The following is a 24,605-nucleotide window of genomic DNA, read 5'->3' as shown; positions in this document are numbered from 1 at the left end:
ATCTCTAATTTGACTAGGTTAATACTACATTGGCTAGGAATGAGGTGGGCCGGAGCCCATCATAGTCTGGAACTTGATTATTTAAATAGACTCCCCATATGTGGACATAGACTCCAATTTGATATTCCTTTAATATAAGGAAAATCCTCCAGTGGTAAACTTTCAAAAATTATAATCCAGTGAATTTCACTGAAATATCTGCTTCCGTGCCTGACAAGACAAGCCTTCTGCACAAACTCAGTTGACTGAAGCAAAGCCAAACTCTTACCTAAATAAAATTGTGTAATTATGTATGGTTTATAGCTTTCAACTTTACTCTTCAACTACGCATTTTTAAAGGAAGAAGATCCTTATACACATTCCTAGTTTCAGATAACTAGTTTCCAGCTGGAGAGATATTTAGATTTCACCACATTTTTTTAAAGGAACTACTTAAACAGATGCTCAAATGCATACATGCTGACATAAAAACACTTTCCTGAATTGGCACTAATTAACACAATGAGATATTTTTCTGAACTGTCTTACATACCTAACATCTTTCTATGCCAGATTTTTTTCTGTGAACCAACTGTGTCACCGCCCATGTCTCTGGATTTCCGGAGGAAGACTAAGCGTAACTTAAAGCCATTAAAAAGTTGGCAGACTAACAAAGAATACAAATGATTTGGGAGTGGGGGAACATAAATAAAAGAACTGGAAATTTTAAAGTTACTGATAAAGTTAAGCAGTTACTAAGTACATCATGTATATAGCAGATTCTTTGAATTCTGCTGAAGCAAACTTATTTTCAGGAATTTGTTTGGGTTTCAGGTGTTGCATCATCACTGACTATCTCTAGAATCTAAAAATCAATATGGACATTCTCATTTGGCAGTAATTGTAAATGTAATTCCCTAAGCAAGGCCCATGGGAGTCAGCTAGCATAAACACACAGATCTTTTTCGACAAGAACAAGTAATATTTTCAAAATAAAGTCTATCGTTCCTCCAAGCAATCTATAAAATGGAAGCATTCCTGCATATAATTTCCATTTCTGCAGGGCACAGGTATTTCAATTTGTATAGTTTTATGAAAACGATAAGCTTCGGAAAGAAGGTGTAACAGCCATAGGAGGGAAAAGTATCCATAACCAGGGAACAAATATGACAGCATACCACATTATAGTTTGTAACAAGCCTCTTAATAATGCTTTTATAAAGCAGTTTTTAAATGATTGGCTAATATAATTGTCTGGTTGTCAAATTTGGGGTAAAAGTCAAAACCTAATTTTTTTTTAAAGTGAAGAACAAAATCTAAACCAAGAGACCATTGTTGCCCTGATTTATTTTTTCAACTTGTGCACACTCGAGTTAAATATTTGCAGACTTTGCAACATTGCAAATATCTGCTTGAAAGAACAGGGAATTGCAACTATAATTCCAGTTGTTCCTTGGGCATGAAGTAGGGCAACAGAAAATGCAGAAACCTTATAAAAAATAAAACTCATGGCACCATTGTTGTGATAGCTGCCCTGGGACTACAAAGGTGAAAAAAATACATTCGCTGGGCTCAGATATAAGCCAGGATACCAGTGGCTCTTTTGGTAAGAAGCTCTTTTTCTGGACTGAATTCTGAGTAAGTATTATGGTGAATTTGAAACCCATCTGGTTTCAAATGTGGGTTCTTATCTGAAGCCTTGCTTTTTTCTTCCTTCATCACACTTTTTTCCTTTTCAACCAGAAGATTATAAACCAATACAAACCTACAGTATGCAATATATACAATACATGATGCTTTACATTTTATACAATGATTGGCATATCAAAGGTGATTTATCGAATAAATAATTATAATCAAAATACATAAATATATAAGTATTTGGGAATCAATAAGTCAATATATATTTATGCTTAGTCAAATTTTCAATGTATAACCTGCTTTTTTCCCAGGAGCTTCAGATGGTGTATACAAACTCTCCATAACAAAAATTCAGTGAGCAATGTTGGGCTGAAAAGAGTGTCTATCTTACAGTCATCCAGTTAATTACCATAGATTATGATGGCCTGGAATGTCCGTCCCTAACCACCTCATCCCAACGATTGCATTTGCTATAGAATACAGTAGCTGGGATTACAGATTTATCATCCAGTCCTCTGGCAGATATTTCACTGTCTTGATTGCAGATACACGAGTTTAAGGCTGCAGCCTAGCTCATGCATTACCCCACTGAAATCAGGCTGGATTCTATGCAATGTGCCAAATCCTTTAAGACTATAACATCAAGAATTTACATTATCCACAATATTTTGATTATCTGGAAACTTGTAAACAAATAACTTATTTTTTAAGTAAGAAGTTTTCCCCAAGCTATGCAAAAGACCAGTCTTTTCAGTTTTGTTTTATTTTTTCAAGCAACAAGACATTTTCCTAAACCACTTTTGGAAAATTAAATGTCTGGTATTTTCACAAGTTTAGAGCTGTGTTCACTCAGATGCACATTTTAATAAAAAACTGCATTTTCATTTTTCATATATTGTTCAATAATTAAAGTGACATGCATAACATTTTCTGGCTTTAAGCCTTATGGGATAAGCAAAATATTTCAAAATCTTACAAAGGCTTCAGGAATCAGAAATGGAAATATTATTTGGAATCTCACTGAAAATTAAGTAAACCAAAAATATTAGCAGCATTAAAAAAGCTATAATGGCCAGAGTTCACAATCCAGCTTCCAAACTGATGCTGTAGTTTAATATACTATTGAGGAGCATTTATGCTAGTGTTTCTCAACCTTAGCAACTTTAAGATATGTGGACTTAACTCCCAGAATTTCTCAGCAAGCACAACTTTAAACATGATTTTATGCTTCGGCCTGGCATTTATCTTTTTCTATCACACATATTCTTTCTTTTGTTTCCTTCTCTTATTAGCTGACAGTTTCCTGGTTTTCCTGGCATGACATGAGAATAATTACTGCTTCAATGGGAATGACTATAGCCAGTGGTGGGATTCAACCGGTTCGCACCACTTCAGCCGAACCGGTTGTTAAATTGCTGGCTGGCCTCGCCCCACCCACTAGGGATTGCCATTCATGGTGGGGAAGCTGCAGGGGCATGATTGGAAGCTGCGCTGATCAGCTGGAAGGCTGCAAATGAACCAGTCGAGCTGATCAGTTGGGAGGCTGTGAATGAACCAGCCGATCAGCTGGGAGGCTGTTCCCCCCATTTTTAGCCTGGACAGCTTCCTGCAAACTCCTGCAGCAACCACCATTCCCTCACTAACCTGCTTTCCAGCTCAGTTCTCTGGCATGCATGGCAACAAAAGAAGACCATGTGACCACCACTTTAAAAAAAAACTTCAGTCAGACCTTCCAACTTCACGATATCTTTTCCCCCCCAGAAATTGGACGGTCCCTCCCTTCTTTGTGGCAGCCCCTCAAAAGCCTGTTTTGTGACCTGCCTATCACACTCTTGGGCAAAGCATGTGAGCCATTTCCTCCTTTCAGTGGTCCATGAAAGTATATCTATAGTATGTAGATGCAGATAATAAAGTTGAAAAAAGGTGAGCATTTTTACAGAACTATAGATACGTTAAGGCTGGGGGTAAAAAGGAGTGGCTGGGTTAGGCAACTCTCGACATGAGAGATGTAGAGTTGGCCATGACCACCCAATCACATGACTACCCACCCACACCCACCCAGTGACATGACCACCCACCCACACCCACCCAGTGACATGATCACCAAGCCATACCCACCAAGCCACGCCCACAAAACTGGTGTTAAAAAATTTGAATTCCACCACTGACTATAGCTGACTGTTTAAGTGTCTTTTACTTCAGGATATGTTTACTGTAAATACTATATTAATAATGGTGCTTGTCTTTTAGCCGAAGATGAAAACATGCAGAAGTTCCAGTTATTCATTGCGTGGCTTTGAACTTCTAGTTTTATAAAAAGGAATAGTCATGAAAAAGCTCTTAATGAAATTATGTATCTATTCAATTACAAGGCCTCAGAAGGCCATTAAAAAGAATTTTGAAGAAACATCATAGCATTTCCTGGAATAATAGACAGTTTTTAGTTTTATAGAAAATTTAAACAGAGCAGAAAATATTGCAATATGTTGCCATGCTCTATCCCAGTTTTGCATATATTACAGTACAGCTTTTTATTCCCTTGACATCTTACAAGGAAAGATGTCCTTAAAAGGAAAAATACAGCTTCTAATGCAGAAAGGTTATGAATATACCTAAAAAATAAATATAATTGTATAAAATGTTTCATAAGTAAAATCATCTATCTTACAAAATTTCATTAATATAAATAGAAAAATGATCTTAATCTAGTAAATCAGTTTTTAGTTAAATCTGAATAAATCTGATTTTCATGATTTATAACAATAAATAGTAGAAAAACTGCCTACAAAAACATGAAGCCTACTTTTATTAATTTTTCTTCTAAAATTTTCCATGAGCCAAGAAGAATAAAGTCTCTAAGTATTCTACATGCACGATTCATCACAATTCTGGCTAAAGACAGGTATTTTAACGTAAAACATAATTTCTAACAATTTCACGCCTAAGATCAAAAACCATTATTTCAGCTCAAATAATTATAGGAAGTGGTAATCCAGGTTTGCATATCAGGTTGACTCCTTCTGTCTAACCCAAGACGATCCGGTTAATAATGTGAAATAAATTTTTATTGCTTAATTTTTCTATGGGATAGTTTCCATTTTACAATGCAATTTTTCATTTCCTTTCAATGCAATTTTAATGCTTATAAAAATTAGATTGCTTCAGATACCTATTTTGTTTCAGAATTAAACCTGGATTAAATTTTATGTAAATCAGGGCTGTCAAAGTCACGGCCTGTGGGCCAGATGCATCACACACTGGCCACTCTTTTCCCCTTAGCAAAGGGGAAAAAAATTCCCGATAAGTCAGGTGACGCCACCATGATGACGCAAGTTTGAAAGCCCTGATGTAAGTAATCACATCTCTTTTGGTGTTAACATTAGGGTGCCTTTATTTTTTATTTACTAAATTCAAACAAGTATGCTGTAGAATTTTTAAAACTTTTAAATCTAAATAAAGTGATCTTAATTCTATTGGAGAAAAGTTAGATAAGATAGTTAGGCATCATGTAAAACAGTGTAGCATAATAGCTTTGCTCACTAAAAATTCCAAAGGTATTGTAAAATTTTCTGGTTCAGTTTTTCCCCAGAAAACCACTTTATCAGACATTTATTTAGCCCTAAATTCAGAGGAATTAGTATGGTCATAAAGGACTGCCAAACATTTGGCAGACATTTGGCTGCCAAAATCTAGACCACCACTGCATGACAAAAGAGCATTTTCAGTGTCCCTATGCTGCCATCTAGTGATCCTTTGGAGTTTTGCATTCAAGAACTGATAGTTTAAGGACACATTCCAGGTACTTGTTTCCAGGCAGAATTATAGAGATATAATAAAAAATAGCTTGAGCTTTCTATGTATCTAATTTTAGCTTTCTAGTTAACATAATACATTAATTATTTTAGTATCTTTCATTCTGAAAAGTGTATACATATTTATTTTTCTTATTTTGCTAACAAAAATATTTTTGCTTATTTCAGGACTTATCAGAAAGTACTAGCAACCTCAATATAATTACCACAACCAATCATTTGATCAATCACTAAATAATCTTTCAAATCAAGGAACTAAAGCAAATTAAACCTACCATACTATATCATCTCCATGTACTTAAATGTTATCAGGAGTATTACGGAATCTAATTAATTTATATAGATATAGAATCACAGAATGGCAAAGTTGAAAGATCTTATGGTACAAGTTGCAACCTCAATCCAAATAAAAATCACATGGCAATTCAGCTCCTTGTATGGATTTCATTGAATCCATACAATGAAAAGAAGTCCATCATATTTAACCACTGAAATTTGCTGTTATTTTATGGAAGTTAAACTGGTATCCTGTTCCTATAACTTAATATATCTTCAGGCACAATGCTAAAATATAATCATAACAAAGTTAAATCCAAAATAATAACATCATTAATGTATCAGTATACATGTAATCCTCATTTAGTGACCACAACTGATAGCGCCAACTTAATTATCAAGCAAAGTGGTCACTACATGAAACTGCAACTCTGCTTATGATCTTATTTCAGCTCTCCTTTGTTTTACAGACTTGTGAAAGTAATGAATGTGAGGATTGGTTGTAAAGTAGTTTTTTCATCATTTTCATAATTTTGAACAGTTCACTAAATGAGGTCACTAAGTACCTGTATACCATTATTGTAGCAAAAAGCCATTGTGCAGTCCAATTGCAAGTACCACAAGCAACAAAAATAATCAGATACATTTTGGACAATATTTTCAATCTTGTGATATTAAAGTATAGAATATAAAAAAGGTACTCTGCTACATAAAAGTAATACTAGTATAAAAGTAAATGGCGAGATCCTAACTATAATTCCATTCAGACATTCATTCAAATGTTTGGGAAACCATTTGATACAATATCTAATAACTAAGAAATTTCTTAAATGCATCATAGAAATCCCAGTGCCTGCATTAATAAGAATGACTTACTCAAAGAAGATATAGTGTATGTTTCATGTATCCTTATGAAGAGATGGGTAAAATAAAACTAAGAATAAAACTACATTTGTCACTTGAAGTGCTCTTATGTTTAGGTTTTTCTGTTTAAGTTATAAAAGATGTGAAAGATCTATTATATCAGTATAATATAACTTAATAGTAAAGTAATCCAGTAGTATATATTTTCATTATAAATAGATAAGTGAAAAAATTATTAATATGTATAATAAAATATGCAAAGCACATATTATAGTAGAGATCATGAAGAAGAAAGAACCCTTATAAAACCTTTGGTTTTCAAAAATTTTCAAAGATAAAAGTGTTAAAACATTAGTAGAGACAGAAATATAAGAATAGGATTCCAAGAGCTTTAATAAGGTGAAATAATTGCAAAATTAGATATTTGGAGAAGGAAAAAAGAATCAAAAGATATTCCTCAATTCTGAATGCATTCTCTCTCTCTCTCTCTCACACACACACACAGAGATTTTTTTAAAATTTATAAAATCAGATTTCAAAAAATGAGCATTCTTCAACTAAGAGATAAGAGAAGTAAAAATAATGGATGCAATAGTAAAAAATAAAAAGCTGAAATTCAAAAGTAGGATTATAAATCAGTGCCGATAAAGAATAATGAAAATAAAGCTATAATTAGTTATCTGTGATACTCCAATTACACATTGTAAAAAATAAAGTAGTAGAAATTGTGCCATTTCTATTTGTTAATAAGCAGTTGATTTGGAAGGGAGGAGTTACAGGCAGAAATTACCGCTATGAAAAGGTGTACAGGTAGTCCTTGACTTCAAGTTTGTTTAGTGACGGTTCAAAGTTACAACAGCACTGAAAAATGTGATTTATAATTGTTTTTCACAGTTATGATTCTTTGCAGCATCCCCATGATCATGTGATCAAAATTCAGATGCTTGACAACTATTTCATATTTATGACCACTGCAGTGCCCCAAGGCACCGTGATCCCATTTTGCGACCTTTTGACAAGCAAAGTCAATGGGGAAGCAAGATTCACTTAAGAACTGGGTTACTAAATTATCAACTGCAATTATTCATTTAACAACTGTGGTAAGAAAAGATGTAAAAAGGGGCAAAGCTCGCTTAGATAATGTCTCACTTAACAACATAAATTCTGGGCTCAATTGTGATCATAAATCGAGAACTACCTGTAGTTGATCTTTTCTCTTTTCTACTTTAGATCACTCTCTCATAAAACTATCCAGAAACTTCGTGAAGTATATAGAATCCCACTGATTGAAAAAACCACTTGTTTAATTATTATTATTGTTATTTATTTATTTGTCATCAAGTACAAAGAAACAAGTAACAGTATAGATATAGACATGGACACATGAAAAAAATTGACACAAATAAAAGGATATAAATAGGCAAAACATAGCCATAAACACACAGAATGATTACATATAAATGGGGACAGTAGGACAGGCACGGAAGCAGTGGTGGGATTCAGACAGTTCGCACCACTTCGGGAAAACCGGTTGTTAACTTTCTGAGCAGTTTGGTGAACTGGTTGTTGGAAGAAATCATTAGGGCAGAGAACCGGTTGTTAAATTATTTGAATCCCACCACTGGATAGAAAGCATGCTGGTGCACTTATGCACACCCCCTTAGGGACCTCTTAAGATACATGAAAGGTCCACGGTAGACAGTTTAAGGTAAAAGGAATGGGGATGAGGGAAACTAACAACAGGATCAGGTAGGGTGTTCCAGACATTTACTACTCTATTGCAGAAATCATATTTCCTACAATCAAGATTAGAGCGAATTTCATTGAGTTTGAATCTATTGATAACCCTTGTGTTATTATGGTTGAAATTAAAGTACTCATTTACAAGTAGGAAGTTTTGGTAAATAATCTTATGAACTAGCATAGGTTGGAACGTAGACGGCTTAGTTTGAGGCTATCCAGACCTAAAATTTCAAGCCTAGTGGTATAGGGAATTTTATTTCGAGCAGAATATTTGAGTACTCTTCTAGTACAATATCTCTGGACCCTCTATAATGTATCGATGTCTGAAATACAGACATACACTTGGCAATTAAGAGCATCACAGGCAGTAAAAAAGCATTTTTCAAGACTGAACATGGTCTGTTCTTCTCTATTGTCTCAGACTGGCTTTTCATATTAAGTATGCATTAACATTAAACTGCATATATTGATGTTTCACATGTTAATGGACATAGGATAATAAAGGCTTCACTGAGAAATATATTAATGAAAACTGGGGGGGAAAATCTAACAAAGTAATAGAAAAGAAAACCAATCACTGGAGAGAAAAGTCAGAAACAGCAATACAAGGGGAAGGTTTTTGCTGCCATGACATTGGAAATGGAAGATACATCAAAATAAGTTATTAGTAGTCACCGTGTAGTATAATACAAAAGAAATTATCTTTATACCACTATTCTGATTGTAAAAAAGTTTCATAGAATTTAGAAGAGCAAGCCTTGATTAAACCGGGTTATGGTCCTAGTTTCTTACGCAGACTTATTTTTTTATATGAAAACAATAATCACATAATGTTGTAAATGGGCAAAACTGCTCCGTGCTACAGTCCTTAATTAAAGCTATTAATCTTTGCTACCTTTTTATTTCCAGAAGACATTTGAAAATGCCTACAGTTAATAACAATCCTTGCAGTAAAAACAGTTGCTGAAAGTTTTGCAACTGATTTTTAAATTTAGCCAGGGAAGTATATTATGCGGAACCACCGCTAAACAATTATGAAAAAAATTATAGATTTTTAAAAATAAATAATATTTTAATAATACATATTGCAATGTATATAAACAATCAGTTCTGAAAAACAGTAGCATCAAAAACAATCTTACAGCAAAAGTCCCCCCCCCTCTTTAGATATTCAGTAATAAAGCAAACCTACCTTGACACATTTTCTGGAATGTATTCTAGAACTGGATACCCATCACTTCTTCTGCCAGACAACTCAGAATGTGATTTCCATGACTCCACTAGAGGAAATGAGCTCATATGCTGAAAGGGCTGCTCTCTACCAACAGGCCGTGATAAAGCTATTCTGCCTTGAGCACCAATCCTATAGTGAAATGACTGTCCGCCAGAATTCACTCCAACAATGGCAGAGGAAGGTAGAGTACTTTCTTGATAATAGTTGTTCTCTTCAGGCTCCTGTTTAATTCCTATAGATAGACCTGAATTTGAAAACACACTAGCTTCACATGTGCCATCAAATGATGAAACGGGTGGTCCTAAAATCCCAGAAAGAGAATAGTAGTCTTTATCATCCATGAAAGAAAAATATGATCCATCCATAAATGGAAAGGGATTTGCGATGTGATTCCCTTTAAAAGAAGCACCAGAACAAGAATGTTTAGCTGATTCTTGCTTTATTGATACTGAAAATGGGGAATCAGAATTGATTTTGTTATTTTCTCCAAGACACGAGCTACTAAATATCCCATCTGGTTCAGGTTTTATAAACTGAGCAACAGTCATCTGATTAGCTACTTCATTGATAGGGATGGCATTTTCTATTTCCTCTATTTTAGGAAATATGATTTCAGAAGCACCTTTATTCTCTTTTGAATCTGGACTAGGGACCATGTCTTGAGTTGCACCAGGTCCAACCGATGTACTAGATGCTGGAAAGGTCACTGCACCATTTACAGGACTACACATTGAAGATCCCACAGTGCTTACTGCAGGACTAGAAAGTGTGGATCTATTGTTGGCATTGGAAGGGCTGGCAATAGAGCACCTTGAGTTCATATTTGCAGGACTGGATACTGAAGATCTCATTGTAATGTTATTAGGACTTGAAACTGGAGATTTCACACTACAATGACTAGGAGGGCTTGAAATAGGTGATTTCATGCTACTTATAGGACTAGAAAGAGGAGATCCTACAGTACTAGTATGTGGAGGACTATGTAACATTGAACCTCGGTTTTCAATGTTAGGTGAACATGGCAAAGGTGTTCCCTGGTTTACTGGACTATTTACGGTGAAATTTGCAAAGTTAGTAGGAGTAGTTGATGATACAGAACTAATTCCAGGAGGGCTGCATACTGAAGGAGTCATGCTTTGAGGACTACAATCTGAAGAATTCTTCTCGTGACACACTCTAGGACTCTTGATGATAGATGGTACAATGCCACCATTCACAGAGCTTGCACAGTCTGATATTAGAGGTCTCAACGACCTACTTGGGGTGTTCAAAGGAGAAGTATGATGGCCATTCTCCTTATAGAGTTTTACTAATTGCTCAACATTTTGATACATCTTTGCAGAAGTCAAGTTTCCTTGATGACTGTGCTGATCATAGGTAAAATCAACATCTCTTACAGAATCCATGTATAAACCCATTGATTCAGCTACCGTTGCAGAAAGTTCCTTGGAGTCTATCTCAGTTTTTATATCAGCGGGTAAAATAGCTGGCTGACTATGATCTGGATGAAGACAAGAAATTAGCTCAGGTTTTTCTTTGTTGCTTCCTTGAGAACGGGCGTTTGGAAATGTGCCAGAAACACAGCTCACATTTACGATCTCCATATAGTTATTACTCTCTTCAGACTGTTCTTCTGCTCCTTTAGGAGTGTACTCCACAGATTGTGAACCTTGACTCCAGCGCCTCTCCATATCTAGGCTTTTTGAATAACTGCGATAGCCTTTGGTCTCCATATCTAACAAAAGAAAACATCAAATTATTATGTAAATATATATGTGCATATATCAATTTTCTCACGTATTAAAGAATGGTGGCTGCATTCCTAGACATGATTAAGTAAGGGTAAAACTTACTGAGCATAGTGACAATTATTTAAAATAGATGAACATCTGATTGTGCTGTTTATGCTCTCGTTCAATGACTAACAATTAAAAACACAAAATTTATTATCTTGTAATAATGGGGAGTTTACAAAACATTATAAGCCCAAAAATGTAAATTTTGTACAGTTATTTCATTTTCTATGCTACCAACAGTAAATAAAATGACCTCAGAATACATTTCATTTTTAAGTTTGGAGCTTTTTTTTTTTTTTTTAGTAAAGGATGAGATTTAGTTGTATTAAAATGTACACTGCTAACGAGTATTACATTTTAGTATTTCCCACACAGTAAGATTCCCTTTCTTCCACAATCTATCCCCCACTTAAAAAATCTTATAATAAAGATTTCAAAAGCAAATGATGCCCTACAGTTTCCATAATTTCTTAACAACAGAATAACAACTCTTAAAAGTATATATCAATGTTGATGTTGCTCAATAATATGCAAAATAAGCACAACATACATCTAATTTGGAGCCGCATGGAGAAAATTATTATTTTATAAAAATGCAAAGCTGCGTTTATGAAATATTTGTATTTTACTCAATTGGGCAAGGAAACTATGCTGCAGATCCTGTCAGTCAAAGAATTTTGACTGGCAGGGTCTAGGAAGAGAGCTTCCTCTGCCACTGTCCCATCATTATGGACCATCTTTCCCCCCAGAGGTTAGAAGAGTTTCCACCCTTCTGGTCTTCGTGGGATTGGCTGGCACTCTGAGAGCCCTTTCTCTGCCTTTATTAACCAATGCTAAATGGCCACCTTGGATTTTATTTTATTTCTTTGAAATTTTGTATCTCATAATCGTAAAAATTTTTAAGATATATATATATATATGGTTTATTCCAACTCTGGACAGCCCAGAATGTCCTATAAAGAATTTCCTTTCAATGTTTACTAGAATTTCCAAAGACTCAACTTCCTATTTTAAACATGTAAAACCTAAACATATACTATATCATTTAAAAGAGGCAGTTTCACCAAAGAAACACCACACTGTATGCTGGAGAAAAGTGTTTTGGAATCTGTCTGTCTGTCTGTCTATCTGGATGGAAGATAATAGATAGATAGATAGATAGATAGATAGATAGATAGATAGATAGATAGATGCATTAACTTAAGAGTGCTACATTACTCCCTTTAGTACACTGTTCACATCAATGAAACATTTTCTGAATTTAATATTTTACTATAGATATGCAAATAATTTGAATATAATTTAGCAGTAAAACAATCCCACACCTGATAGTGAAATCCTTTACTGCTGACCGAGTTGCCCTTTTCTCAGCATCAAATAATACTATTACCCCAAAACAACAAAATAAGCAGTGGTGGGTGGCACATGAATTAACAACCGGTTCACCGCAGCACCGAAAATGTGCTCACACGCATGCTCGCTTTGCTCATACGCCTTCTGCGCATTCACATGGCCTTCTGTGCATGCACTTTGTTCATGTGCGCTCTTGCACGCATGTGCACATCTTAAAAATGCAGCTAAATAGGATACCATAGCACTGGGGCGAGTGGGCAGTCCCACCCACAGGTCACAACTACCGGTTCGCCTGAACTGGTCTGAACTGGCAGCAGCCCACCGCTGAAAATGACCCTCCGTTTTACACAAGTGTCTCAGCAGCAGCAGCTGTCCCAAACTGGATCCCCAAAGCACAAACAAGCAATTACAATTTGTCCCGTTACTCCCAGAATATGTCCGAATTACTACTCCCTGTGCTTTAACACTTTTATCAATCTTTCAATATATATATATATATATATCAAAAAAGTTTGCTTTCTGAAGGATCCTGAATTCTTATCTAAATGTCAATGTAGACATCAAACATGTAAACTCAGCAGGCACTGGGGCAACACAATTAACCCTTAACAATTAACCCACAGAGACAAGCAAGTCACCAGAATATAAACTGACAGCAAACAGCACTCCTTACTAGCACTGATGATGTTACCTAGTTAGGGTAATGAAATTACCTACAGAAAACAAGCAAGCTCAGAGAGCACCAAGGACCCCTCACTATTAACCCTATGCCTTCAAATTCATGACCTTCCATATCTAAGGCAGAAGGCTTATACGTATATTTGCATTTGAAAGCAGTGATATAGTCTTAAGATACATTCTTAAGAGTTCTTAAGATACATTCTTAAGAGTTCTTAAGATACATTCTTAAGAACTCAAATTATTGTGCTATGTTCACTCGAGAAGATACTGTAAAGCCTTCTGTAGGTTAAAGCGACTTGATCATCTATTTATTTATTTATTTGTCGCATTTATATGCCGCCCAACTCCCTGGGGACTCTGGGCGGCTTACAACAAAAAATAATGTGAACAATATACTATAAAAGTTGTTTTAAAAAAAACATTAAAAACCTATACACTCCATTCATGGCCGGATCTCGCAAGATTGCAGCAGCAAAATCAACGGCCCCAGGCCTGCCGGAAAATCCAGGTCTTCACCATTTTCCGGAAGGCCAATATGGTCGGGGCGGTCCGGACCCCAGGAGGTAATTGGTTCCAGAGAGCCGGGCCAGCCACAGAGAAGGCCCTCCCCTGCGAGCCCGCCAGCCGACATTGTCTATAAACATAAGCTTTCACACACATTTTATTTTAATTAAGGAGCAGCATTAGTCGAGGAGGGGACATCCATTAGGGATAGCTGTAACACTAGCATAGAGATTTGGAAAAGCAAGATATGTAAATATAGCAAGATGTTGATTTACATTTTTAATACAATTGAACTTTAAATGTGGTTTAAACAAAGCAACATTCATAGTTTACTTTAAACTGCTGACAAAGCAAATACAAATTGACTGTGATCAGCATGCATTCTGTATTACAGCAAAGATATGGAAGACTTATTTTGGGAAATGAGTCCTTGTTGCGTATACATTGATTACCATAGCCAAATATATACATAGTAATCAAAACTAAATTGAGTTTCTGCTGTTTATCAATCAATTGCTAACTTTTAAAATCTTTTTAGTCCATTTGATATTTAAATTTTTGGTGAGCTTTAAGTAGTAATCGTAGAATTCGCATTAATCAGGAAGAGTACAGGCAGTCTTTGACTTATGACCACAATTGTGCCCAAAAGTTCTATTGCTAAGTGAGACAGTTGTTAATTGAATTTTGCTCCATTTTACAACTTCTTGCAGTTGTTTAAATGAATTTCTGCAGCTGTTAAGTTAGCAAAATGGTTGTTAAGTGAATCCGGCTTCCCCATTGACTTTGCTTTTCAGAAGGTCGTAAAAGGTAATCACCCCAGGACACTGCAACCATCATAAATAGAAACTAGAATTGCCAAGCATCCAAATTTTGATCATGTGACAAAGGGGATGCTGTAATGGTTGTAAGTGTGAAAAAGAGTCATGTCACTTTTTTCAATGCTGTTGTAACTTGGTCACTAAACAAAGTGTTGTAAGCCGAGGACTACCTGTACCACAATATTTAGTAAGAATTCTTATAGGCTAAATGTACTTGTTTGCATCCATGCGGCATCATCCTGTGCTTATTTCTGCAATAATTCTCCCTTGATTGATTGAGAGTTGTTATTCATTATTGTTTCTCAAAACAATTAAGAAACCATGGAAGTAATATCCAACAATATGAAAAAGTGCAAGATTGAAAAGACTACCACAAAACACATACATATACACATCACAATAAGCAAGCAAAGTACAGAAAGTTATAACAGCCTAGTCTCTCTTCTTCACATAATTAAGGAACTGTTTTATACTACAAAATCCAGAAATAAACTCTTTTCTTTCAATGGATTTTACTTCTATTGGATTGCAGCTAAAAGCTGGTATATCGTTTTCCAATTGAGCGGCAAAAAGTATCTATATCAAAAGGTGTATCACTGTTGTAGAAGAGAATTGAAGTAATAACACTGAAAAAGAACTTGCAATATTTTAATATTAGTAAATTCACATAAATATTTATTAACACATAGCTATGCAAAAGATATGTAGTTCAAGTGAACTAGTTACTTATATATTCTTATTTGGATAAATGTTTTCTATGGACTTTTCGTTTTGCCAAATTCACATCTTCTCCTGAAAGCATTATCTTTCTCTTTAATGAAAGCATCTTTTCTCTTTAGTTGTCTTTGACATACTCTTGATCACATGCTTTCAGTTATTTAAGTTTTTTCTCTTTAATATCAATCTTAATTATGTGAAGTAATAAAATTTATTCATTTGAATACAAACACATTGAAAAACACAGTTTTCAGAGTCATATGATTGCCCCAATCTGACAAATACCCCATTCTGTCTCCAGCAAATAAAAGACATCTTTATGTGATTGTAAATATATTTTTTGAGAAATGGTAAATAACAAGAGACATTTCTGTAACCTTACAAAACCCAATGATGGCAAAGTATGTAAAAGATTATTCGCATAAGTTACTAATAACAAACTTATTCACTCACATTAAGCCACTTCTTTAAGACCAATTCTGGTCTTCTGTAATTCAAAATACTGAAAATCATGTCATATATCTCTATCAAATTTGAATTATATCATTCAATTTCTCCCGGAGTTGTTGTTGTTGTTGTGTGTCTATATATATGTGTGCATGTACCTGTGTGTGTATACACACACACACACGCAGAGGATATTAGGAAAAAAAGAGTTAAGAATTACCATGTTTCTCCAAAAATAAGCCCGTCTTATATTTTTTTGAACCTCGAAATAAACGCTTAGCCTTATTTTTGGGGAGGTCTTATTATTTTGGGGTGCGTGGAGCAAGATAGGCCATCTTACCTGATTTCCAGCTCTGTGTTTAAATATTATTGGGGAGGGCTTATTTTTGTGGGGAGGCTTTTTTAGCGCATGCGCTCAAAAGTCTGATTAGGCTTATTATCAGGGGATGTCTTATTTTCGGGGAAACAGGGTAACATAATGAAACAATTCCAATAATTTATTTACAAAAATGACTTTTCATAAGGAATACAGATCATTCCTTACTAAGGAAATTCACTCAAAAATATCAGCTGTCTACCTCAATGCAATGCATATAAAATTGAGAAATTTATGATATTAATGGTTCCCCTGGATATTAATATTAATTCAGTTGAACCTTAATATTTTTATTGTATTTATTTCTCTATGTGCTTGCTCCTGATAATTTTAGTTTGGTCAGGCAAAGACATCAATTTCTCCTTTTGTTTTGTTTTTTCAACCCAGGCTGCTTATTTTAGAACAAAAACTAATATTAGGAATTCTAAAGTTATGAAACCTGCAGACTTTTATCTGGTCTATAATGCAAATATCTTAATTTAAACTAAAAAGTATGTATTTGTAATATGCTCTAAAATATTTAGTTGGAAGCATTTGCTACATACATGCCTACCTTGTAATAATGGCTTCAGCAATCTAAATATTGCAATCCTTTCCCACAGACTTTAGGACAGCCTAGTTATGAGATCAACCACTACCTTAGAACATGCCTAAGCAACAGGCTGAAAATAACCTGCCACCAGGTCACCCAGTGAATTTCAATACTAGCCCTACCAACACAATTCTTTGTAGAGTTCTGTAATTCAAGATACTGGTAATTACTTTCCCAAGAACTCAGATTCTAGCACACTGAGCACTATCTTACTTCTCCACCCCATCCCGGTGTAGCATCTTAATATCAATGAACAATAAAAGTGGCCTATGTAGGTGATTTATATATAAGCCTGTATTACATTAATACTAAAACAAATATTAACATTAACACAAATATGAATTAATCCCAGGTTTCCAACAAAGGAAATGTACACACATTTTTGATCATTCCATTGATTTTAACAATATAAATGACCAAAATTGAAACATTTTTGAAGTAATCTACAAGCAAGAAAACGCATACAGTTCAGACAACTTAATCACTGTTTCTTCATTTTGAAAAATTAATAAAGTGCATAATTATCCAAAACAATATCCCATAACATCATCTGGCTTATCTATGCATGCATTTGCAATAGAACCTGAATGCTATCTACTGGTATGATAAAATAATGCAAATATAATTGCTAAACTAAGGTTCAAAATACAATGTCACCTTATAAAACTTAACAAATTAGAGTTTTTAAAAGTGCTATCTATGCATGCTGCCTTTGCATCTTGAAAGAAAGGTAGATTATACCTCTTATCAATTCATTAAACATGTTTCAGAAAGCTTTCTGAACATAGCTTCATTTGGAATGAATTCTACAGTTTTCAAGCCATTTCCAGTTTACTGAAACTGAAATCAAGAAAGCTATTCAAATATCATTTTGAAATTTAGAAACTGTGCATGAAACTATAAAAGAATTAAGTCTGCCTAGGAATGCATGAAAGAGTTACAAATTCAAGGAATAGTCTTTATTTTGCATTACTGGCTGGACTGCTAACTCAGCTTCGTCTATCCTTTAATATTTTAAAATTTTACTCTGTCTGGAGAGTCCATTGGAGTAGGGAAACTAATCAATTTAAACAAGCACATAGCAAGAAAATCCACCCTGAAGCTCTCAACATAACCTATTTCCCAAAGAAGGATAGAGCCCCATCCAAGCATTACTTGACAGCTTCACACCCAGACAAAAGCATCCTAAAACCAAGAGTTCCTGCCTTCACGTTCTGGGTGCGTGGACTGTCATTTAACACATTCTAGCTTTCCACAAATACCTATTCTGACACTTTGCATTTTAGCTGAAAACCCAACTCTTTTAAAATAAGCTATTGTGGCAGAGATACTTTTCTCCTGAGGATCTCATAGTAGGGGAATCTGCAGAATAACTGCCCGGAGTTAAAATTAGACAGAATTGGAAGAACACCTGATGCAAAAATAAATAAATAAATAAATAAACTGCCCAGTTCTGAGACAGATATAAATATCTCAAGCCATCCTCTCTTAATTTCCAAACTCCTTAACCTTGAGACTATTTGTTTGGCTTGCAAGTGACCCCTGGCTACAATTTCAACAATCAGAAAGAATTTCCCTACTACGGCTAGAAATACATCTTCCCTCGGCTATCCCCGCCTGCTATCTCTCACCTCTCCTCCAAGTGTCATCCACCTAAAGTCCACATCCACGAACAAAAATAACCAAGCTCGGAACTGACAAGGGAACGAGAACCAATTTATTCTTCATAACGGATTCTTAATTTCAAATTTGCCTGGTCCACCGACACCGTGCAGGGCAGAGGGAAAGGCGACCGGGGGAGGGAGGGGGGGGGCGCAGAGAGAGAGAGAGAGAGACCGCTAAGGTGCCAAGTCCTTTTAAAAACATGTCACATGCTCAGATAAAGTTCAGCCGAGGTTCCTCCTCTCTCCCCCTCCTATTGGTCGGCGAGAAAAGCGGAGCCTCGAGATCGGAATCCGTAGCGAACTTCCATTGGACAAGCCCTTTTGTCAGTCACCCGGCAGGCGACATGACTGATACAAAGTTGCTGCGACACAAGCTAGAAAATGTATCTCTTCTTAAAGCTGTAGAGCCTCTGTTAGCAGAGAGGCTCGCCTTGCTTTCCCTCCGGGGGGGGGGAGCTGTAAGTTTCCCCCCCCCATCCATTGATGCCAGGAAAAGTGAGATTTTAGGAATTGATCTTTGAAACACGGACAACTTTCAGGATAGCAACAACAACAGAGGGATAAAAGGCAGCTTCTAAAAGGGAAACCCGCTCAATCCGGCCTCTGAACGGGAGTTAGAACTAGATCCCACGCCCTCAAGTTGCCAGCCCTTCCTAAATTGCATCCGTCTAACCGTTTCCTCTTTAAAAAAAAAAAAGGAAAGGAAAGGAAAAAAAAAAAACCCACGCTGAGATCCGAATTGGGAGGGTTCTCTTCCCAAGTCAGCCCTGCCCGCCCCTCGGGACATGATCTCTACCTGTATCAAGGTAAGCGCCTGGGGAATCCCCTCCCATCTGCCCTTAAGCCCACTCGAGGAAGCAAGGACACGCAAGATTTCATCTCATGCAGCGAAAAACCGCCACGCTTTAACAGGGCAGCAAATAATCCATCTTGTCAAGAGCAATAAGCAGCTTCTCTCCCCGACCTCCCCCCACCCGACCCCACATTAAAAAAAAAAACCCCAAAAAAGCGAAGAGAAACCTTATTAAGAGGCTCAAGGACTTGCCCTCTGGTTCTCAGTTTGGATTTTATTGCGTCTAGTAGGTTCTTTGCCAACTGCTTATTTGGATTTTTTTTTTTTTAAGTTGCACAGACTGATAAGCAAGGGCCATAAAAATTAACTCCCAAACTCTAAACCCTTTTAGCAGGTCTTGGAAACATTTCATCACACGCTCCATCTTTGTGGCCGGAGTTTCTAAATATATATATATATATATTTGAAAGACAATGACATCCTCTCCCTCCTTTTATTGGACGGGCAGGAATGCCGCAGGTTTTGGAGCTTCACGGAAAACTGTCTCAACTCCATAACAGCCCCCAAATTTTTGACACCCCACCCAAACGGCAGCGGTGTTAACATTCCCCCCCCTCCTTCCGCCAGGAGACAGCTCCTTCCCCCCTCCCCTCCGTTTGCGTACACACCCTTCTCGATCCAGTTTCCCTCGATAAAAACGCCTAGCTCCCCTTCCCCAAAAAACAATAGCCTAGAGAAATAAAGTTTAAATGAAATTCAAAGCCAGCCAAGCTGCAGAAGTCCACCGATGGCACGCGAGACAGAAATCACTCCACAATAACTCTTTTTTCCAAAGGCAAAACGTGCTTAGAGATTTTGTTTAAAGGGAAAAAAAAAAAAAAACCAATCCGCCCCCTCCCGGTCTGATATTTTTTTTTTTTTTGCAAAAGGGGGGTTCCAGATTGACTGAGATGTCACGTGTCCTTAATGTTTTTAGCCTTTTAATACATATTGATCCGCGGTTTTTTGGGTTTTTTTTTTTTTTTTTTTTTGCAGCCTGGATCAGCTGAACACCGAGCTACTTTAGTTCCGTGGCCCCAAAGGCCGAAATGCTCTTGCTATGCCTTTCTCTCTCTCTCTCCCTCTCTCCCTCTATTTCTCCTCCCCGCCCGCTAAGTTTTAAATTGGATTAAGCGAGGACTGGCAATGACCTGGAAGTGCCTCTTCTGCATATTTTGGCTCACAGAAGGCACTTCGTTTGACTAGGGCTACCTATTAATCCTTCGTTTTATTCTCCGCGGAATGACATTTTAATTCCTCTCCAGAAGAGCACTCCCTCTGTCACTCAAGCTCTTTTACCTGTCCGCCTTTGGGACTCCGGTCAAAAAGATGGTATGGCTTTTGGGTTGGTTCCCCCCCCCCTTTTCTGGACTCACCTTCATTTTTTAAAATCTCTGTTTCGCTTTGCAATGGCCGGAGGAACAAGTCCCTCCGGGTCCGCTCCAGAAAGCGGCCGATTAAGGGAAGAGTAGCAAGGAAGAAGGTGGAATCCGGAGGAAATCGGGGCTTAAATCCTGAAGGAGACGGGCAAACCCGTCAAGGAGCTTGCTAGGGACTCCCCCGAAGCGGCGTCTTCAAAAAAAAAAATGAAAGGAATTAAAAAAAAAAAAAAAAAAGCAAAAACCAATCCTCCTAAGCTTCTCTCAGGCGACCCAGGGCCGTTCGTTAAACTGGAAGCGGAGAAGTCCACTTGGTTGAAGCTTCCTCGGTGACAGCTCTCCGCAAGGAGGACCGGCTGAAGGGCTGTCACATTGCCGACCGCGGCTGGAAAGCAAGCGTCGGGGAGAAAAGCTGGAGCTTCGGATCTAAGCCGAGGTTTCAAATTCTTATTTGGGGAAGAAGGGTGGGGGGAAAAGGAAAAAAAAAAGAGGGCGGAAATCCACCAACTTCCAGGTAAAACTCCCGTCTGCGCCTGCAGCGCCACTGCCGCCGCCGCCGCCGCCGCGGGAAGAGGTGGGTGAGAGAGCGCAGCTCCGGAGGGGGTAAACTTTTCTCTCCCCTCCCTCCCCTGGCGTCTCTTCAAAGCAGCCCAGTCTGCGCGGGTGTCCTTCCTTCCTTCACCTTCCTTCTGCCTCCGCCGCCGTTTTTTTTTTTCTTCCTCCCTCCTCTTCCTCCTCCTCCTCCTCCTCCCCGCTTCCCAGGATTTTTCTCTCACACTCTGCCGCTGGAGCTAAGTCCCGGTTTGCGGGGCTGCTGGAAGAAGCGGGAGGAGGAGGAGAGAGAGAGAGGACGAGCGGGAGGGGCAGCCAGCGCTCGCTCGCTCGCTCTCTCTCTCTCCACCCCCCCTCTCTCTCTCCAGGCGTGTCTCGCGGCGAGCGGCGGACGCTCAGAGCCAACGAGATGGCCTCTCCGCCTCCTTCTTCCCGCCCATCGGGCTCGAACGGGAGGGGAGGGCAGGGAGAGAGAGAGGGGGGGGGAGAGGCGAGCGCCTCACGGACTGCTCGCCACCGGCTTTCCCGTCCAGTGTCTGGCTCGGGCGGCTGAGCGGCTCGGGCTTGCTTTTGCGCACAGGCGGAGAAGGAAGGGAAGGAGGGAGGGAAACCCGGGAATCTGGCCAGGCCAGAGAGCAGACGGAGCCGACCCCCGTCGTAAAGCTGGTGTGGGGAAACGAGAGAGGCGAAAAGGTGGCTGTCCGCGGCCTTTGCTCTTGGTAACTGCTATGTGGCCGCTACTTCCCTCCAGCTGCTTCTTTCCCTCCACCTTTGCTCCACTCAGCGACGCGCACAACAGGTTTTTGTTTCCTTTTCAACCCTCCTCCTCCCTGCCCGTGTCTATACACGTGCCGGCTGGAGGTATAAAAAAAAAAGAAAAAAAAAAGAAAGAAAAGGAGACGCGGCTCACAGGCAAAGTTTATAAAAGGCTGTTTTTTAGTACCCGGCGCGGAAGGGATTCGGTGCTTAAAAGTTCTCTCAACAGATCCAAGAAGATGTAATGGTTTTTTTTTTTGGTGCCAACCTGTGTTTTTTAAGAGTTCGGTTAGAGAAGAGTGTTTAAGGAGGTGAACTTGAGTTAGAAAAGAGGGAGGGGAGGGGGGATAAAGAGGAGGGGTCCTGAAAGGGAGGGGCAAGGGTAGGGAGCCACCCCTCCCTTAAACATTTTTCTCCCATTTATGAACGCTTGCAAGTTAACAGCTGCTTCTCTTAAAAAGGCAATGATGCTACTCGGTTACCGCACCTAAAAATCATTTTAGTCTTAGCTGGTGATAAGGTCTTTCCAAATCTATTGGACTAGAACAGGGGTCTCCAACCTTAGCAACTTTAAGCCTGGCGGACTTCAACTCCTAGAATTCCCCAGCCAGCCCAACTCCTAGAATTCTGGAAGTTGAAGTCCGCCAGGCTTAAAGTTGCCAAGGTTGAAGACCTCTGGACTAGAAGACCTCCAAGGCCCCTTCCAAATCTGTTATTCGGTGGTCACAAATGCCTTGTATTCAAATCTTTATTGTCGATGCACAACACGTGTACAATGAGATTGGGTTCTAATCTATTCTAATGATCAGATGCATTTAAATAGCCAAGTGTGTTTTATGCTCCTCAGAAGTGCAGCTATTCATGTTCCTGTTAGTGAACGGGTCGAGTGCTCATAATGACGGCATGAGTGGAATCGAGACTTTTTTTTTCCCCATTATTTTTTTTTTATATGAAGTACTTCCATATACAGGTCATCCTCATTTAGCGACTGTCTCGGACAGCAACCATTCACAATGAGGATGCTGATGGGAAAAAAAAGTAACATCGTAATCAATCCTCACGTTTATGACCTTCACAGGTTTATAAAACAAAGGAAAGCCGAAGATAGCAAGCATAGTTACAGTTTCACTTAGAGATCAGTCTGCTTAACATCTGAGTTGCTGCTCTAATTGCAGTCACTAAATAAGGATTATGTACCCTTTCAAATCACAGCTCTATAAACTGTATTGAAACAATAAAAAGGAGAGTGTTGGTGAAAAAAAAGTGAGACTCTTCCTTGAATTTAAAGGGTGGATTCAAATGCATTCTTATAATTAATAATTATAATTAATAATTATAAGAATTATGTTGGGAATTCTCAGCTACTGTTTAGGAATATTTTAATTGCAGGGATTGGGAATTCTCAGCTACTGTTTAGGAATATTTTAATTGCAGGGATTGGGAATTCTCAGCCACTGTTTAGGAATATTTTAATTGCAGGGGTATTATTTAAATCAAACAATTACTGTTAATGAGCTGATAAGGTAGGATGAGCAGCAGGAAGTGAGGCTGGCGTGAATTCAGAGATAGCTTTCTTCATCAGGATTGCCTTTGATCTTGATGTCTAAGTGGTGGGGGCAGTGCTCCTGGGTTGGCATTGCCAGGAAGATTGGAGAGTTCCCTTTATACTGTATTATCTGTATGTCCTACTAATTAAAAAAAAATGTCTAGATCAGTGTTTCCCAACCATGGTAACTTCACAATGTGTGCGGACTTCAACTCTCAGCATTACCCAGTTAGCATGCCATCTAGGGAATTCTGGGAGTTGAAGTTCACCCCTTGAAATTGCAAAGACTGAGAACACTTCTGGTTGACTGAGAATATTGGAGTTATGGGTCATACTAGAACACAGGTGTCAAACTCGCGGCGTCACCTTGCCGTCATGTGATGTTTCGTGATGTTTTTCCCATTCGCAGAGCTGGGGTGGGGATCGCCTGCCTGTGCCGCATTCAGCCCGTGGGTCACCAGTTTGACACCCCTATACTAGAAGATATCAGGTTGAAAAAAATTGCCATTTTAAAAAAGTATATTATAAAAGCACAGTACATGTTCCCAAGATGCTATGTTTTTTTCAGGCTTTAGCAATGCTGTCAGGCTCTAATGTATACATTGTGAGCAGAACTGCTAAGTTTATAGTTAAGGCCTTTGAGCTAAGAACTCGTTATATCAAACAGATTGGGATCCTTGTAAGGTGATGTATTTATCTGAATGCTGATTCTTTTTTATTTACCACATTAATTTTTATTAGTTTATATATTTTATTACTGTATTTTCTTTTATTTATTTTACTCTGGAGTTAGATCCTATATTTTACTTTTATTTTATTTTATCTTTTGATGTGATCCTAAGACCGATCAATTAATAAACTACTATCACTACTGCCAATGCTCTTATTTTTTGTCTCTATATACTCTCAAGGAAAGCAAAATGATGGGAAAAGAAGAGAGAACATTATCTAAGACAGACAGAAAATGTAGACTTTAGCAGTTTATTTTATTTTATTTATTTATTTTTACCCTGCTTTTATTATTTTTACATATAAATCAAGGT

General features: G+C 37.7%; 1 protein-coding gene across 4 annotated transcripts in view; it reads right to left on the bottom strand.

The window, feature by feature from the left end:
- NR3C2 (nuclear receptor subfamily 3 group C member 2) overlaps positions 1-22,054 on the bottom strand; it is a 172,828-nt gene extending 150,774 nt beyond the window's left edge. The window contains exons 1-2 of one of the 4 annotated variants that reach the window (XM_060686873.2): positions 20,706-22,054; positions 9,508-11,284 (exon numbers count right to left, since the gene is read on the bottom strand). In XM_060686873.2, the coding sequence (XP_060542856.2) occupies positions 9,508-11,282 (1,775 nt within the window). In that variant the 5' untranslated portion in view covers positions 11,283-11,284; positions 20,706-22,054. Of the gene's footprint in view, positions 1-9,507; positions 11,285-18,464; positions 19,060-20,705 lie in introns of those variants that run through there. The other 3 variants (XM_060686870.2, XM_087874516.1, XM_060686871.2) reach the window with 3 other exon arrangements.
- Positions 22,055-24,605: the final 2,551 nt, after the last annotated feature.

The sequence above is a fragment of the Pantherophis guttatus genome, chromosome 8 (assembly GCF_059756535.1).
Source record: "Pantherophis guttatus breed Tessera chromosome 8, ASM5975653v1, whole genome shotgun sequence".
Classification (NCBI taxonomy): Eukaryota; Metazoa; Chordata; class Lepidosauria; order Squamata; family Colubridae; genus Pantherophis; species Pantherophis guttatus.
Note: the sequence above shows the minus strand (reverse complement) of the source record. Positions and strands in the feature narration are given on the sequence as shown.